Source organism: Channa argus, chromosome 19 (genome assembly GCF_033026475.1).
Source record: "Channa argus isolate prfri chromosome 19, Channa argus male v1.0, whole genome shotgun sequence".
Taxonomy (NCBI): Eukaryota; Metazoa; Chordata; class Actinopteri; order Anabantiformes; family Channidae; genus Channa; species Channa argus.
The window spans coordinates 12,001,732-12,020,769 of record NC_090215.1 but is presented as its reverse complement, the minus strand read 5'-3'; the positions used below and the strand labels follow the sequence as shown (position 1 = coordinate 12,020,769).

General features: G+C 40.7%; 1 protein-coding gene and 1 long non-coding RNA gene across 4 annotated transcripts in view; one reads left to right on the top strand and one right to left on the bottom strand.

Annotated features, from left to right (window-relative positions):
• Positions 1-19,038, bottom strand: part of flt1 (fms related receptor tyrosine kinase 1) — a 32,782-nt gene that overhangs the window by 9,113 nt on the left and 4,631 nt on the right. For 2 of the 3 annotated variants that reach the window (XM_067485733.1, XM_067485735.1), the window contains exons 4-16: positions 17,774-17,898; positions 14,329-14,497; positions 14,098-14,234; positions 13,503-13,674; positions 13,214-13,331; positions 12,841-13,010; positions 12,570-12,717; positions 6,141-6,264; positions 5,615-5,723; positions 3,294-3,602; positions 1,240-1,386; positions 1,025-1,156; positions 39-145 (exon numbers count right to left, since the gene is read on the bottom strand). In XM_067485733.1, coding sequence (XP_067341834.1) covers positions 39-145; positions 1,025-1,156; positions 1,240-1,386; positions 3,294-3,602; positions 5,615-5,723; positions 6,141-6,264; positions 12,570-12,717; positions 12,841-13,010; positions 13,214-13,331; positions 13,503-13,674; positions 14,098-14,234; positions 14,329-14,497; positions 17,774-17,898 — 1,967 coding nt within the window. The remainder of the gene's footprint in view (positions 1-38; positions 146-1,024; positions 1,157-1,239; positions 1,387-3,293; positions 3,603-5,614; positions 5,724-6,140; positions 6,265-12,569; positions 12,718-12,840; positions 13,011-13,213; positions 13,332-13,502; positions 13,675-14,097; positions 14,235-14,328; positions 14,498-17,773; positions 17,899-19,038) is intronic. The other variant, XM_067485734.1, reaches the window with a different exon arrangement.
• On the top strand, positions 6,271-9,269 carry LOC137104488 (uncharacterized). The gene is made up of 2 exons (XR_010911708.1): positions 6,271-6,404; positions 6,504-9,269. It is a non-coding gene; the product is annotated as an uncharacterized lncRNA (long non-coding RNA).

The following is a 19,038-nucleotide window of genomic DNA, read 5'->3' as shown; positions in this document are numbered from 1 at the left end:
TTCAAACCACAAAATAACTTGTTCTGGTTTTCTCTCACCTGCTTCAGTTTCCGTATGAAGAGCGTCAACAAAAGCCAGAAGAGAGTGGCCACCACACAGGTGCAGGTGAGAGTAGGAACTTCCAGAAATGAAGCCTTTGAAGTACCTGCAGAAAAACGCACATATACAAACAACAAGCTCACTCATTAAACCAGAATTAACTTTAATATTTTATTAGATATGGTTAATTAATTTTTTTTTCATTTATCTATGACATTTTATTCCACGATACACATATGATACCAATATGGAAATTACAAAGAAAATGAGAAATACTTCAGATATTTCACAAAAAATATAGTTGATCAAACTTTCTCCATGCCTCCAAATGGGGGCACTCCATTGACACGGTTACACCATGGTCCCTAAACACATATCCATCCTGCTCATTAAATCCAAAGTTGATTTATTTATTTTTTTAATGAAAAGATGTAAGAATGCGCTGCTCACTGCTGCACAGAGCCTCTCTGAGATGCAGGCCAGGCCTTTCTGGAGGAAATCAAAATGGGAGACGGTTTCCTTCCTGACTGATCAGAACACAACAACACGCACTTAACCACTCCCCTCTGCAGAACCGGACTGGGAAGTGCGTCCAACACGGCAGCCAGGGAACAGTGCTTAAAGTTTAGGGTAGCAGAACCCTATGGGACCTGCTGCCTCTGTCACCACCGGACATGAATGTGTGTGGGTGTGTGAATGAGGAAAACTGAACAAAAGGCTGAGTGGGCCCTACGCTGTGATTGCGTTTCATGATTACTCAAAAAACACATTAATCATCTTCCATTAATACAGTACAAATACTACATCCATAAAAGAAAAACAATTTAATAAACTACACATCTGTACATCCAGGAAATATTTCTATTTACAGAATTGGAAACAATGGACAATTAGACATACGGTGTTCAGTTCTCATCTCTGAGGTAAACACAGCCAATTAATAGCAGAGATGCTTGAAAAATAAAAATATTTGACAAATACTTACTGTTGACCTTTATATATGCAGAGCTCTCTGCAGATCCCCTCTCATTGGTAGCCTGGCATGTATATAGACCCTGGTCCTCTTCCGTGATCCGGTCAATATGGAGCATCCCATCTTCTGGTGATATGACAACACCTAAAGATGTAGCAAAAGGAAAAAAAAACATTTAGACACCTGTTTATATCTAATATTTCCATGTTTATAGCCTTTTTTTTTACCTGATCCCTGTGACAAAGCACGTTCGTCTTTGTACCATGTGATGACTGGGGGAGGGACGCCATCAGAAGTACAGCTGAGCGTCACTGAGCTGCTAATGTTGACGGTACAATCTGTCAAATTATTAAGCAGCACTGGAGGCTTGAGAACTGTAGGGAGAGATGCAAAGTCACTATGAGCAGTGGTTTGTTGTGTGTATTTGTGTCATAACAGTATCGCATTACAAATTTGATCCAATATAAAAAAATAATATTACCTCACATAATACATCCATTGGGGTAGCTCCACTTTTAATTTTTGTTTTTTTATAATAATCTATAACCACTGGAAATGATCCATAACATATCAGTTTTCCCCTTTATCTCAGTGCAGTTTTATTTTTATTACTACAGCAGGTTTTGGTTGAAGTGAAACCAGTGCTATTTTCTGCCGCAGTCTGTTGGACGAGTGCCACATTTGGACAATAACTGTGCGCTGGTAGTTACACATTTCTGCAAACGATTGGCCTTGGTTTCAACCTGTGAGTCAGCTGGCATTTAAGTTCTCCTGGGCCACTTACTCACCATGACACCGCACAATGCAATTCCAATTATAAAGAGCTACAACAATGTAGTATTTCATCAATTGGACAGTTTTGACTTATGTGTGCACACAATGAGTTCCTTTTTTTTTTGTTTCCTTCTTTTGCGCTATAATTACACTAAGATTCTCATGCACTATGATTACAGCAGATGACTCATTGTTCCCCGATTTTGGTCCATTCTCCCCTGTTTTGTCATCTCTTTGCAAACTCTCTTATTCCTCCTTGCTTTCTCTAGTAATTATTATCTGGGGGTCCTCAGGGAGGAAGCTGATGTGTTAAACCCTGATTGTATTAAGAACAGCAGTAAAACACACGAAGAAATGTCACTTAACCAAGGGGACTGATTGTTGTTTCCCCTATCTTCCTCCTGGACAACAATTGATGATTGTCTGCAGGAGCTGGTGCCTGACAATGTCTGATTGGCTGATTGTTCCTCTGGCCCCGTGTAGGGGCCTGTAAATGTGGCATTGTGGGAAGTGCCATTGTGTGTTCTTCCCACGTGAAAGAGGTGCTGAGCTGGAGTGTAGGAGCAAAGGCGGGGTGGGGCCCCAGGATGTCAAGGGGACCCAATTCCCAAGCAACAAGACCTTGGTGAGAAAGTGTAGGTGTATGTTTGTTTGTTTGCATGTATGGGCACAGAAAACACGAGTATGGTGTGTTTAACTTGCTTTTAAAGGTCGATATTAGGAAGAAAACAGGTTCTGAAATAAGCTATGTGAATGTGTGCATACACATCTACACATTCACAACAACCAACAACAAAAAACGTGGGGCTCCCAGACAATAAATATCACCAGTCTGTGGCTTCATTCAGGGACCCTGTTTAGCACAGGGTCATCTGATTCATTCAATCGCTAGAAACATCAAGTGATTGCGTACCAGGATAAATATGGAGGCAAAACAGTGTCAGAATTAAAGACATTTTAATGTCTTTAATTTAATGTCTTTAATAATATTTAAATAGCAGTTCATCTGAATTTTGCTGATTTAAATTACATTCTAAAGTTTATTCATTTTATATGTTTTACTAAACTCATAGATTATTTTTAATTTATTTTTTAAATTTATTTTTGTCCTTTCGGCTTACACTGTGAGTTCAGAGTCGTCACAGCGGATCATTGTCCGCATGTTGGTTTGGCACAGTTTTTACGCTGGATGCTGTTCCTGACGCAACCCTCCCCAATTTCTACTGGGCTTGGACCGCTCAGCTGGGAAGGGGAATGGGCTGTTGGGGGTTCAGTGTCTTGCCCAGGGACATTTTGACACATAACTGTGACCGGGGATCGAACCACTGACCCGTAATTGACATAATGTTACTGTAAATCATTCTTTTTGATATTTTGTGCTAAATGGTTTTATTTCAAACCATATTATTAATTATATTTAAGTTTTTCATTTAATGTTTAAAGTACCTTTCTTTAGTAGTGTTCAATATTCAGTTTATAAAGAGATTATAAAGTCGAGGCTACTCACTTGTGACAGCCACGTGTGTGTCCAGGTGGGTTTTCTGTCCAGTGAATGGGTGGTGGGCAGAGCATCGGTAGGCTCCAGAGTCTCTGGCTGTCAGGTTGCTTAGCAACAGGACCAGAGAGTTGGAGAACTCCCCTGATATGAGTTGCTGATCGCTCATGGAAGGGCTCCACACTGAGGCGTTCTCTGTGTTGTTCACACGTTGCCATGACAACAAAGTGTAAAGGTACCTATTGGCTATACAGGTGAGATGGAGGTTCCCGCCTTCTCTAGGTTCCTCCTGCTGCTTTATGCTAAAGCCCCTTGGTATGTCTGATGGAAACACAGAAGAGGTGTAAAGATGCACTGAGAGAAAAGCGGAAGTATAGAACAAAATATAAACCTCCTATCTGCTGATATGCCTTCTCCATTTCTTAAAATGTGAGTCAGGAACCTGATGCCTGAAATATACACTTTTGGAGCTGATTCCACCAAACCTCCATTTGTGTAAGCTTTGATGATAATGTTGAATGGCTATTGTGGGTAAAGGCAACGAGTGGAATACAGTAAAAATGCTTTTTATTTACTTTAGCCATTTGAAACTTCCTGTGGAAATGGCTCGAGAGTTTCCTGATGGCAGATAGTGTTTATCTTTCCTGAACACCCCAAGGCCTCCCAAAATAAAGCGGACCTGCCAGTCCAAGGAAGTGGACCGCACAGGGAAGTGGACCGATAAGAGCTTCAGGTTCCTGTTTCGCTCTTGCTCACACCCTAACAGCTCAGTGCGGCCTTGTGCATATGTTTAAAAACACATACACTTAAAAAACTTGTAACCTGTACGCTTGGTAACACATCCAACCCCTCATCACACGCACACAACTGCAAGATACATTAAGTGCACACGTACACTACCTTGCTCTGCCAAGTATTTCAACCTCCATTAATGTGTGTGAGTCCATTTGCATGCACAATCCCTTTATATTTCTCGGTACAGTTTTTTCATTATGTATGTGCAGAAACTTTATATTATATTATCATCATACAACATTCAAAAACATTCAGTTTCGTTCTAGTATTGTAGCTGATGACCCATTTAGTACTACTCATCTATCCTCAATATAATGATCAAATTTGGAAACAAATAGTGTCAAAACAGCTCCAACAAAACAAATTTCTCTTTGAATAAATTTGCAATTCCTTAATATAATTCAGTTGGGGCTCCTTCTCTGTCACTCTGAAATGATGTCACAGCAGTACAGTAGCATTTCTGCAGCATCTCTATATTCTTTCACACTGTCTCCCTCATAGTAAAATTAGCTTTACATACAGGTACCCATGACTCTCCTATAAGCTTGAAAAATCTTTTCTCATCCTTTTCCTTTAGCCTTTTGTCTTTCTTCTTCTCTTTCTCATATTAGTATTTAAATCCAAGATAACTTCTTCACTTTTTGTCGACATTGCTGAAAGGGCCCTTTCTTTGAGCAACATCACATATGATAATAAAGCAGTATGTTCAGTCTGTGAAATATGATTGAAATAAACAATGGAAAAATAATGCGTCTTTGCACCAATAAGCGTATAAAAATGTATTCGTGTGTTACAGCAAATGATAAGATGAATGATAAACTGATGACATGCTGCAATGTCATGGAGTATTTAAATCGGACAGTTTTCCCCTTGTCAGTGCTGCAGGGGTACTTCTCTGGGGAAGTTTGAGCATATCTATTTTTAAAAATATATTCTTAAAGTATTACGTGAAATATGAAGTGTTTATCAAGTACATTTTAAAAATACTGTTTATTCTGGATAACTACCTAAAATAACAATAAAAATAATAGTAATACAAACACTATTATTATTATTATTAATAAATACAGTTTAATTGCTACAGTGTAGAAATATTGTTACAAGTAGAAGTTCTGCATTCAAAATGTTCCTCAAGTGTAGAAAAGTGTTTACTTTCTAAAGCCTAATACAGAATACTTATAGTATCAAAAGTACTAGCTATACAGAACATTATCTCATCGGATTATAATTATTGATGAATTGAAATGTTAATTCCTTTAATGTTGTAGCTCCGTCCGATGGAGCTTATTTTTACTGCCTCATTTGTTGTTCTAGTTATCATACTGTATGTTGTGAAAGTGACACAGAGATGGCAAAAAAAAAAGTTATTTTAAGTAGTGGAATTCCAGTGAATGAAAAGGAGAAGAGAAAGTTTGACTCAGTAACTCTAAATAGATATTTCACATTAATTTGTGTTAAAATGTTTGGCAACAATTTCCAGAAGAAAAAAAAAGCCTATGAGTCATAAAGTATAAGGGAAGATGTCTTTTTGCAATCACCTGTTATGTAGAAGTGGATGTCTAGCTGGTCAGTGCCTGCAAGGTTGGAGGCAACACAGCGATACACTCCAGACACAAAGGCCTCAGCCACAGTCAGGACCCCCACAGTCTGTGGAGAAAAAAAAAACATCCGCATGAACAAACAGGCACTTAGCACACTAAAACACACACACACACACACACACACACACACACACACACACACACACACACACACACACACACACACACACACACACACACACACTCAGATATCACAGATAGTCATAAGGGTCAGGCTCATTACCTCTGCCACTGATGGCAGGAATCATACTTTCCATTGGCCCAGTGAGCAGTCCCTGACACATCCCTCCTGCCCACTTCCAACCCAGTGGGCAGCTTAACAAGCTAGCAATTGATAAGTATTAATATAGATGTTGAGAAAGTTGTATGACCCAACTTATGTTCAGAATGTGCAATTTGTATTGCAGTTGCACATTTGAGTTGATCCATATCCGAATGCGGTTACACAGTGTCTTTCACATACCTTTTTCTTCCCCTGAAGCACTTCCTCTCTGTGAGTAACACTCAGGATGTGGTTGTATGTGGATGTGGGTGGAAGACTCGCTGTCACAGGGATCCATAGCGAGGAGGATGACGGACACACACACCTTGAAGGAGGAGGAGGAGGACATGGACTCAGCTGTGTTGACACAAGTCATTTTACGTTGATTCCAGCTGCGTGTGTGTGTGTTTTTTGCAGCCGTGCTCAGCAGGAGGAAGATTGGAACATCAGAGAAACGCCTTGATTGTAACTGTCTGATGTTGTCTTTAGTGTGATTCACATGATTATTATAATCATCATCAAACCATTTTTATAACAGCATCACATCCTTTCCCTGTCCTGCAGGCTGACAATAGCGGATCTTTGGAGTGCAATGCTGGATTGTTCAAGTATGAAGGATGCAGAGGTGGCATTGTCATCCTGTGGATCAGCTTCCTTCCATTCTTAGCAAATCATCCAACATTTACAGAACTGTTCCTGTCACAGTCAATGACTCTCGCAAGTCTGAACCAATAGATCACACACCCTGTCGGAACAGGAGCTTATGCAACGCTGCGGAGTAAATGTTTGAATAAATTAATTACATTATTTTTGTCATGCTTTTTGTCATGCTTGTTTGATAATAAAACAATGGAAAAGGTAGGGTTGCATTTGATGTCAAATACCCCAATGTGTTGATTGCAGCAGGAAAGTAAAACTGAGTTTTGTTACACATGCTGTAAAATTATCTTTAGTGTATTTCACTGTTTTAAACCATTAAAAAAATTTAAGGGGGCACATCCATAGCTTTGAGAAAAACATTAAAATATTTAAAATGTAATAGGTTTTTGTTTTAATATGTCCAGTTAGTTAAGTTTATGAACCTTTATTCCATATATGACATTTCAAATGGGGGAATTTCACTGCTCTCTTCACATCTAAACCAAATAATAAGTACGTCCGGGTATAGAACAAAAATCACAATAATGTAGTCCGGTTTCTTAATGTCTTTAGTGCGGCCTGAAGTGCAAATCAAAACATTTCACAAATTCTGATATTTATTGGTTAGATCGCAAGTGAATCAAGATTACTAACACCATACAGAAGTAAAATGTCAGTGTGGGTTGGATGTTGGTGCTGTATGGAGCCATATCAGGGCCATATGTTTTGTCTATTTAAATGGCCCCTGTTTGACTCCATAATGCTGCATGGCCAGTCTTAGAACCCCAACTCGATACACATGGTCGATACATTAGACAGACCTGATGTAGTCTCAGTACAGTCTGCCATTCTGACCCAGGCAGCCTCATTGAAACTAAAGTATATAACATTAAAGCATATAGGATGCACCTGACCACAAGTGGCACTACTCTGTTTAAAATTAGCCCGATAATGTCAACAACCATAGACGACACATTGGTGCAGACTTTACTTGTGTGACATATCACTGGGTTAATTGAAATATCATGTTATATAAAGTATTGTGTTCTTTTTTTCTCGGGTCACTTTTCAAATGTCGACTAGATTAACATACTCTATTTTTTTAATTTTTGATCTGGACATTGTTTAAAGAGATCCAGGATTGCAACAAGGACTACAGCTATCAAACAGCATCAGGTCTTGCCGGTCTAACACACTTTCACAACAATAATTATTGCAAAAAACACTGAGAATTAGTTGCTTAATAGCCTATTGTTTAATACATTTAATTTAGAAGCTCGAGAGAGGGCTGCAACAGATAATTAGCATGTGTTATTTGTAAATAGTAAATTATTTTATTCTTGGCAGTAAATATATAAGTCAAAGGAATGGTCTAGTGTTTTGTCCCGTCAACAGTCCAAAACCCTGCAATATATTTAATTGACAGTGATGTAAAATAGAAACCTACATCTTCATAATGGAAAAGCTAATTATTAACTAGCTTTTTGTTTCAGCTTCCTGATGGCCTTTTTATTTCTGAAAAAACAAACAAACTTCTATGCTGGGTAAAGAGCACTATACCTTTAACAGATTAACTCAGCATGTGTAAAGTAAGCTACGGTTAATTTTAGCCTGATGATGACTGAGGTTGCAGATCCTTTTTTTTTAAATTTGTACTTCAGGTTATAGGTTATTTTGTGTTTTGTCACTGTGTTCAGTATACAGTGCTAGAAGAAGTCGTATTGCTTAAGAAAATGTAGCATCCTTCTCTACAAAATACTGTCACAACTAAGTGGTTTCATTTTATAAATACGTGTATATCATACTATTGGAATACGATGTATAATCTCCCTATATCTCTATCCTTTTTTTCTCAAATATCATTTTCACAGAGTCCATTGATCCTCTGCCTGTTTATGGATGTGTGACGGGTCCTTTCTGTTCCCTGTCTCTGTCTGTCTGCCGTCATCCTTCCTTGTCTGTCCTGAGCTCCTTCCTGAGGTCGGTTCCTCTCTGCTCTTGATTGCTCTTCCTCTGGGTATCTAGAAAATGTGTGACCCGCCCTGTGCATGACACTCCTGAGTCTGACACACACCCAAGTTGCAGAAATGCACATAATGTATATGTATGTATAACATACGTACACAGAGGCACAAATTAAACAAGCTAAAGCTCCCCGGGTTTATCAGGAAAAGCTTTCTCAAAGTGACAAACAAATATGATTAATAAGACAGATGTGCGGAAATAAATGTGGTTAGAAACAGAAGATGAACACATGCACCTATGCAGTCATACCACATTCACACAGTGTGTGCCTGCAAACAGGGTGAGTAGCTGCCTGGAAATATGAATAAGCTTTTCCAAGTTGTGCATCAGTGGATGTTTTCTGCTAACAATTCTTCCTGCCCTATTTTGTTGCCTACTACCCTGACCGTTCCCGTCTCAACCCCACAATAACCAGAGCCGCATGAAGCAATACACAAATATAAGTAAAGTTTAATGCAAAAAACACAAACAACTCATATAACACTTCAATACATTTTTACAGATTCATACAAAGATGGCAAATATTGTCCTTCGTCATATGTAAGTTAGTTGTATAAAATTATTAAATATTAGATTCATATATTACTCATAGAACATCTGTATACAAGGAATAAATCACATTGGGAGACACCCGTAGAATGGGACACACACACACACACATACACAGACGCACACAAACGCCCACACACAAGCACTGCACAAGCGTGCACTCTTACACTTGCTTTACACACACATAAGGACTTATAGCATTCATTCTCTTACAATGACTTGTAGTGTCACACATACATTTACATTTTCGTTAACTTTTAATACAAAGACACAAGAGCTATGACAAACAGACAGAAGACATTTTGACATGGCACGACACTGGACGACACAGAATGACATAATATGACAGAGGGCGGTCATAGTCTCTTGTCTGTGGAGACTTCCTACATGGTAGGCATCTCCTGACCTTCAGTCTGTTAAGAGAGAACTGTAGGCATCCCATAGTGAACAACACAAAACCTTTCCTCTGTCTAGTTTCGCCCGTCCTTCGTGAGCACATTTGACCTTTTATCAGTGACTAAAAATCGCTACAGAAACTCACAGCTTTTGTGGATGTCAGAAGCAGATCAGGGCTTGGGACAGGCAGGGTTCATGCACCCATTATAGTACCACTCTAGGACACAAAAACAAGCAAAGCAGCTCCAGAAATATGGCTGGTGGATAGATGGAATTGCACTTATTCTGGCTCAAAATGTCTGTGAAAAAGCATACTAGAGGAAGGCTGATTGTGGGGCAGAGGAGTGAAACTGGGAAAATTAAGGAAATAAATAAATAATCAGTAAAGCAGGTGTCTTTATATCCTCAGTGATGTGGCTAATATTCCTCATTGGGTCCTGCGTCTTCACTGCTCAGCAGTGTTCTGTCACTTTCCACACCAGTTGAGAAAGCACTGGTTTACCACTTAGGATCACTGGAAATGCCACTGAGGGGTCTGGCTGCTGTGTAGAAGCACTGATGAGTGTGTGGAGGTGATGGTGGAGGGTCTGGACTCCAGGGTGGGAGGTGATGAGGAGTTGTGCTTCTGTAAAGGTGGAGGATACTGTGTTTGGGTGGAGGGCAAAGCTGATGAGGGAAGGGGTTGGAGTGATTTGTGAGTGGGGAGAGAGGTGTGGGGTGTGCTGGGGTAGGGAGGGGGCTCTCCAGAATAGATCAAGCTCTTGAGGAAGTGGACTGTGCCACGTTTGAAGACGAAGGGACAATCACGCTGCTGGGAAGCGTCTCGCATCGGAGAGGAAGCCAAACAACGAGAGGAAAAGCGCTCTGATTTTCGCACAGGAAGCCCAGTGCGCCTCCTGCCTGGGCCAGATAAGAGCGCAGTGGTTCCCAGGGCCAGACCCAGGAGTGGACCCAGGACCCAGGCGTGAGGCCCCCCATCACCCTGGCCCAGCCTGGTCCACTGTCCCTGAGCTCCCTCCAGCATGGCGTCAGGCCTGTGGTGCAGCCGGGCTGCAAAGAACAAGGGCCTAGTGAGGATCCAGCCAAAAACTGGTCTAATGAAACACACTCAATATAGACACTGAAGCAGAACCAGAACAGAGCTTTACCAAAGACCATAAGTCTGTCAGGGTGACACTTTACCTGAGGTCAGACAATGTTTAGCATTAATGAGCAGAATGTAAACCTTTTGCACATGGTTTCTAAAGCACCATCTTGTAGTTGTACACAGTTATAGGGGCATGTTTACGTCTAAATATTTTAGGAGGTATAGCACATGAGGAGGTATAGTTGCCATGAGTATTAATAAACATTTCAGATTACAGCTACAATATGCTGTATTTTAAATCATTTATTAAACGTTTATATTCTGCTTCTGAATGCTAAACGAGGGGACCTAAAGTAAAATATTCTTGTCAGCCAAATTTAATCTGCTCAGACATAATTGTGCACTTACACATACATTTTTTAAGAATAAGTGCAAGAAATTGCAGCTTCACCTTAAACGTTTGCAGAAATTGATGATGTGTTTCCTGTTATATGGATTTGTTGCAAAAATCATTTTCATCATAATTATGATCAAATCTACGCTCATAGACCTTAGACTATGTGCACTTATCAATAGAGTGCTGAGATACAAAAACTCATTTTAGTATGAGATCTACATGTATTGTTTGAATATGCAGCTGATGTTCTGGGAAAAAGGGTAACTTTGTTCAGGATGAACAGTTTTTATAGTTCTGTCCAGTTACAGTGTAAAGTGGCAGTGGGTCCAGAACATGCTTATGTACATTATGTAAATGACATTTGGCAGAGACAGGCGTATGAAATCACACAGGAGGCACCGCGCCATGGCGCCATGTGAGAGTGCCAGGGTTAACGGTCAAGTACGCTCATGATGTCAGTGTGTCTCACAGGGGGAATAGAATATGGTTCACTGCTCTCAGGTAATACTTAACCTTCCTGACTTGGTCATAAGCAACACAATGAGTGTCTGACCTCTAAGAACACCTTAGTCAATGTTTCTGCCAAGTGCTTAAATACTCATGTGAGTTTGAATGTGTGTGAGATGACTGTCCCTCTGCATCTCTGGGTTGGGCAATTTCTCATGAGAACTTTATACATAGTGTGTGTATGTGTGTGTGTGTCAGATATTAGAAAAAGCATCACAGGATGCAGTGTGCAATCACAATAATAAACAGGCCTCTCACCCTGTGTCCTGGACAGGAAATTCATTAAATCATAGCTTTTGATTTGGAAACCAACAAATCGTGACTGAGAGCACGGAACTGGGTTCCATTGAAGTGTGTTTTTTCTCTGTCCTTTCAAGTCTGAGATACACTGTGTACTGTGTCTGTGATTGTACCAGGCACACACACACACACACACATACACACACACACAGGCTGTACATCGGCATGCATTTACAAATATGGAGAAAGACACATGGACATTAGGACAACACATCACACAACCAGAGTTACACAGACCCCCCCCCCCCCACACACACACACACACACATATAAGCATACACACACAAATAAACAAAGATACATTTTCACACATTCCTGCACATGAAAGGCCCCTAAAGGCATCTGTTCTGGTTACAAGAAGGAAACGCTGTCTGAGTACATACTGGATTAGACAAAACATGTCTCGTTTTTAAAATGTCACACACACACACACACACACACACACACACACACACACACACACACACACACACACCTGAAAATACATAAAACAGTTGTCTCTTTGTACTCTACCTTTTTTAAATGAACATATTTTTTGCTCTTTTTGCATATTGCAAAAAATTAGAAATGTGCTTTTTTTGTTGAAAATTTTACTATTAAATAGTGAAATAAACTGGTGCTTTCCAAAATGCATGATATCAGCTTTTTCAGATTTTAACTGCACATTTCGGAGGCTAAATGTTTGGTTTGCACACTGAAGTGCAGTGTTTGTATTTTCTGGGCTACTTACGGGCCTTTTGGTGGACAGGCATGCCAGAGCCATTGGATGTGTGGAGGAGGGACTCCATGGGATGTGCAATGAATGGTTTTTCTGCTGCCCTGTGGGACAGTGCCTGGGTCCTGCAACGACACCTCTTTCTCCCCTATCTGAGGACTCACTGCCAGCACAAGGCGCACACAAACACAAACACACAGAGGAATGTTTAGTCACCGAATGTGGCACCCAGTCAAACCTACATACTGCTGGCTGTTGGGTGAAAAATATATCTCTGTTTTCTCACCATTGACTGTAAGTGTAAGTGTGAGATTCTGGTAGAGTCTGTGTTCCTGGATTCGTACAAGGACAGTGTATTGCCCAGCATCCTCCTCTGCAACATCCCGGATGACTAGGGAATTCCCATCCATGACGTATCGGGAGCACTGGTCTGCTGCCTTCATGCCATCCTTCAACCTGTCAGAAAAACATTGCGTCAGCTCAGTTTTAGTGACTGTTAACATTAGTGAGAGTTTTAAAGAGAAAAATTAGTGGAATTTGCAGTTACAGAGTTAATGTCATTTCAATACTGACAATAAAGAGAAAACTCTAAAAACAGTAGTGATTTGGTGTTAATTCAGAGGCACCTGAGAGCACAGGATCATCTCAGGATCTCTTACCAGAGCACTTCAGGGACAGGAAATGCTTTTAGTTTAGGAGAGATTCGATAGGATTTCTGTCCTGCCTGCACCTCCATCACAGAACCATGCCTGGGCTTCAGACGGATAAATGGACGGTCTAAAATTCATATAAACACATTCATGTCAGATTTTGGAATGTAAAGTATAATAATTGTTGTGACAACACCCTTGTGAGTCAGAGAGAGAATCACACAGAAAAATACATAATGAAACTTACTTTCACTATGAAAACACATTGAGTAATCATAATTCATAGGAAGGCACCCACCATAGACAGTAACTGTGACTCTCTGCTGTTTGGTTTGTTCACCGCTGGCAACACGGCATGTGTATATGCCTCGGTCTGACCGCTGGAGCTTGGGGAGTGTCAGAATACTGTAGAAAAACATGTGCGTCTGGTGTTTCAGAAGCCTATTGGTAAAGGAGCCAGTGTTGACAATCTGAAGGATGGGAGGGAGAAAAGCCACAGAAGTTACACTGACTCTCAACTGGTCTTTAAAACTTAGTAAACACAGAATTTAGAATTTCTTCATTCAGTTAGTAGCAGCACCGTGTTTATATACTGGAGATACTTCTTGTTACATGATTAAAATAATTGTTTGTTTTGGAGAATTCATTAGTCTTAATGCTTTTCATTTTATTTAATTTAACTCAAGATTTGTCTATTAGTCATTGAGAAACCCAGAAATCACATTTATTGTTAACTCACTCAATACATAAGAGAAAAAGTCTGTCCTTGGTATTATTTGTCAAGTCTGGAGCTTCAAATTAAGGCACCAGTCTGTTTACTTGCCAGCTCATTTCATTTTAATGTGCTAATAGATTCTGTCAATGATCATCTGTCATCTGAAAATCGGTCGGACCTTTCCGGGGTAGTCCCAGGTGAAGTTCACTCTGGTGTTCAACTCCGCAGATGCAGTGCAGTTCAGGACAAGTCTCTGTCCTTTTAGAGCCTGCACTGGTCCACTGACGTTCAGACGCACCTCCATGATGTTATTCACTGTGCCAAAACATAGAGAAATCACTTAGATAAACATACATGTTTAAATGTGATTTGCATGTGATGTATGTGCAGCTACAAAGAGCCTGCTGACCTGGTCTGTAAACAAAGTATTTAGGTGACATGTACGTGACACCATGCCTGATAGTCTGGCAGCAGAAGAGGCCGGTGTCAAAAAGGGTGGGAGCTCGGATAATGAATCCACGCTTGCTGTTCCAGATAATGTTCCTCTGGTCTGGTTTCAAGCTTTGGTTTGGGAACTGCTGAAAAAGGGAGGAGAGGACAACACAACATGAAATGTTTTACTGTACTGCAGAAATGGGACAAGCAGTAATAAAACTAAATCTCTGGAAGTGAATAAGGCAGGAATGTGGTCAGCTGCAAAGGCATACACCCTGATAAAACACACCAGAAAAATGGAAATTGTATCATGTGAATTAACACAAATACTACTCCTTAAACTGAAAAAAAAAAGATTTTCTCAGTTTTCAAAACTAAAACCTAAACCAACAAGCCCTAAATCAGTGAATTCTTGCTAAGGAACACTAATAATTCTGTGAAAACAGTAGAAATTCACAGAAAAAAAAAGACTCATTATCATGCGACTTCACACCCCTTAGAGCTACTGCCCATGTCAGGAATTGATTCTGGTTTAACTTATGCTCTTTTACTGCTTATTACATATCATGATAAATATAATGAAATCATTCTAGGGGCAGCAGGGTGGTGGAGTGGTTAGCGCTGCCACCTTATGGATAGAAGGTCCCTAATTTGAATCTACCAGCCAGCTGTGCCCTTTCTGTGTGAGGTTTGCTTGTTCTCCTCATGCTTGAATGGGTTTCCTCTGGTTACTCCTTTTCCCTCCCATAGCACAAAGACATGCATGTTAGGATAAGTGGTGAATCTAAAGGTGTGAACATGAGACTGAATGCTTGTCTGTCTCTGTATGTCTCTCTGTGTTGTCCCTGAGATAGACTGGTGACCTGTCCAGGGTGGACCCTGCCTCTCTCCCCAAGACAGCAGGGATAGGCTCCTGCCCCTGTGACCCTGAACAGGATAAGCAGTTGAGATTATGGATGGATGGATGGAACATTCTAGACCACAGGTTACTGTATCAAAAAGATGTATCATCCCTATATCATCCCTATCCCTATAACAGGATAATTGCTATATTACAGATTTATGATACGTGAATGTTTTTTAATTTTTAACACATAAATGTTTTTTTCTTTTACATTTTAAGTATTAAGAAAGGGAAACAAAGAAAAAAGTACTTTTGGGTAATGGTCCAAGGTTTGGCCACATTAAAATAGTAATAATTAAAAATAGTGTGTTCTACAAATAAGATAAGTTGAAAGTCAACACGAATGTTTTCACAGTGACGGTTTTATGATCTCTACAAGAACACTTGTGTAACTGTCTACCCTAGTTGTGTTGTTTTCTTGGAGCCAGCCTCAAGGAAATGTTTACTGAAAATCTATGAGACAGTGGAGGCCTCCCACCCACTCTCAAGGGAACAGGTAGACCACCACCAACATTACATACACATTTCCCCCCACTTCTGCACCCCCACTGTGAACTGGCTGATACTCCCCCTCCCAGAGTGAGGTGACCCTCTGAGACACCAGTGAGCTCCCCCTCCACTCTCAGTCCACTCTCAGATGCTTCCCACCCTTCACTCCTCCTGAACTCACTGTCGCCCCATTTGAGTGCCCTGTCCTGCTCTTAACCCCACCCTTTAACTGTACATAGAGACAAGGTAGAAATGGAGTTAGAGAGACAGGAGGAGGAGCGAAGAAGTAAGAGGCGTCAGGATATGAGAAACGTGACTCCAGTCCATCTCTTCGCATCCTGTTACTACAGGATATAGACATTTTGACTAGAACCTTAGGTCGACCTTGTCATCCCAGACCTCCGGCATCTGCTACTCACTTTCACAGCTGGAGTGAGAGAGAGCAGAGCCTCCTGGGTATTTTTCCCCATTGACAAGGGTCATATTAAAGATCCAAGCAAAGTGCACGGACCTTCCAGGAAAAAAACACTCCAGAGGTTTCGGTGAGGCTGTTAGTGAATTCCTGGTTTAGACCGGTCAGCGCATGTTTCGAATAGGGAAAGGGAGACGAAGGAAGAGGAGGAGAGCTATTTTTAGAGTAGTTACATCATTGGTTCCAAGTATCTTTGAAGTGATGGAAGCACTAGAAAAACACATGTGAGTTGGTTTCCAGCAATGTCTCTTTCAGGATTTGATTTGTAGTTTTTGAGAAGTTGTTGTTATGACATGCAGAGCCAAATCTTCACCTCTTGTGCTCCTCCCAGATCCCAATTCCTGGGAATTTCCATTAATAAGACTTCTCTTTTATTTCTTTCCTCTGGGTGGCAATGTCCTGGTCACTTGGCTACAGAGTAAATAATCTCAGTAATGTTTGGTTGAATTTCCATTGAATTTGATGTAGACATTTGTTGTCTCCTGTCATAATACCTTTGCAATAAAAGTCAGGACATTTCTAGCTGCAACAGTTTTTAGTTTTGTGTCTCTTTTCTGTCTCTTGCAAGTTTCCCTTTAATTCACTTTATTCTTTATGTTTTCAAAATTTCTAAAGAGAAAACGTGAAAAAACAAAACACAACTTTAAGCAGCACCTACTTCTCATTCTTTGATTGAAATGTCTGGTTCAGCGTCTTCTGAGCGTTTTATAACTGCTCTATTTTACCACGGCAACACTCTTACAATGACGCACAAGACTTGATATTAATGATCGGCATTGCTGATTAGAGAGAACTTGTTGGTCTTTGATCAATAACTACTTCTGCTTCCTCCACCACGTAAACCAGCTGTTTAAAGCATCAGTTGAGGGAAGTAGGCAGCTAGGATTTCTCCTAGAGAAGGTTGAGGGTGAGATGTGGGAAGCAGTGCTGGCTGGGTGCCACTCCAGACCCCCATGTCTAAGGTTAAGACAATGCAGGACGTAGTGGGTGCAGCTCAATTGTAAAGAAAGGGTCATCTTTGATTTCTAGGTGTTGAAGACATGAACAAACAGACACAACCTTTTCTAACTTACAAGGGAATGTACAGCAGACATGTGTGAAGTCATGCAAACACACACCCACATGCAGACAGCGAGCACTCTACAGCTCCTCTTAATAACTCTGTACGCTCTGCTCCTTAGCACTCACCTAGCACTCATGCACTAACACTCACAAACACATCCGCAAACACTTTCACACATATCCGCAAGTGGACACAAACAAATGTACACACACACACACTGGCACACACACACACCACAGTGGAATGGTTGCCAAGATAAGAACAATGTGGCAAGTGATCTGGAGAAGGACGGGAAAAATAACGGGAAGATGTATTGTGTGCATTTGTGAGCCTTGAAGGAAAAACTAGGACAAGCGATGATGTGTAGAAATTGTGAGTGTGGTGTGGTTGAGTGAAGAAAAACGGTGTGATTCATGAGGGAGAGCAGATTTCTGCACCCAGACATGAATAAAAAGGCACAGTCATTTCATGAATATATAGTTTCTACTGACCTTTTCTAGTGTGGTGGTGACATTGGGGTGTGTAACCCGGCAGGGGATGACCAGGGGCTGGTTCTTCTTCAGGTACAACACATCTGGGCTCTTACCTGGATCTTCCACAAATGGCCGCTGGCTGTCTGAAACCCAAACACTGCGGTCAGGGACACATATGGTACAGATAATAAGCATGCAATATAAATGCAAAATCCTTTCTTTCTTTCAATAGAAATTACAGAATTCAGATTATTCAACTGTATTCACTCAAATAAGAGACATATTTTCCTGCTCTTTAAGTATATATAAGTACATTATACTTGAGTTGCAATTCATGATAACCTAATTTAATTTTCAAGAAACAGCTTCTGCTATGCAATGTCAAATCAATGTAAAAGAAGCTTCTCAGAGTTGGGATGTTGGAAGAGCAACAAAGATATCAAATGATAAATGATATAAAAAAGTGAGCAGCAAATATCAAGACATATTGGCTTGAAAAGGGATGGAAGTAACAAAAAAACCCCAAAAACACTCAGCAGGAACATATGTTATGGAAAGTGAGTCCTGGTTAATAATCCACAAATTGTGCACATGAAATATTTCTTCAGCAGAGAGTATTTCAACTGAACGTTTTATGCATCTCCACTGTGAGCTGACCCTTTAATTTCATGTATGCATAGAAAGGAAAGAAAACAATCACTTGCCTATATGCACAAACACACACACTTCCAAGTATCAATCTCAACTATAAACAAAAACAAACAGACACACACTCCTAAACATACACTGCCCCCCACACCCATTCATTGAATACCCATTCAGCAAATGACTGCCTGCAGTCAACAATAAACACACAGATTGTTTAGACGCAATCAAACAAGCTCTCTGTGCTTTCTCCTCCCAGCTCAACTACTGTTAAAGTTCTGTGCCATTCAAAGGTGTGGGTGTTGCTCTCTGTATTGTTTGTTGCAGTAGGGTGTTATTCTAGGAAAGCAAATCTCTGAACATTCGAACAAAAGTACCCCAAGGACTAGCGGACTGAGGGTTTCCTTCTCTTGCTTTGATTCCTAATAGAAGACTCAGGGAGGAAGGCAAAGTCTGAGCAGAGCTGCAGGCCAAGTCTGATGCTTAATGAACATGGCAACCTGAGCGATTGATGGCCCCCGAGGGTCCTGTTGGCCATACAGTAGCATGCCCTGTGACCCTGGCCTCCAGCCCAGCTCCATGCCCGGGACAGCCCAGCCCAAACAGCCGCACCCTCAAGGACAAGGAGGGACTGGGTG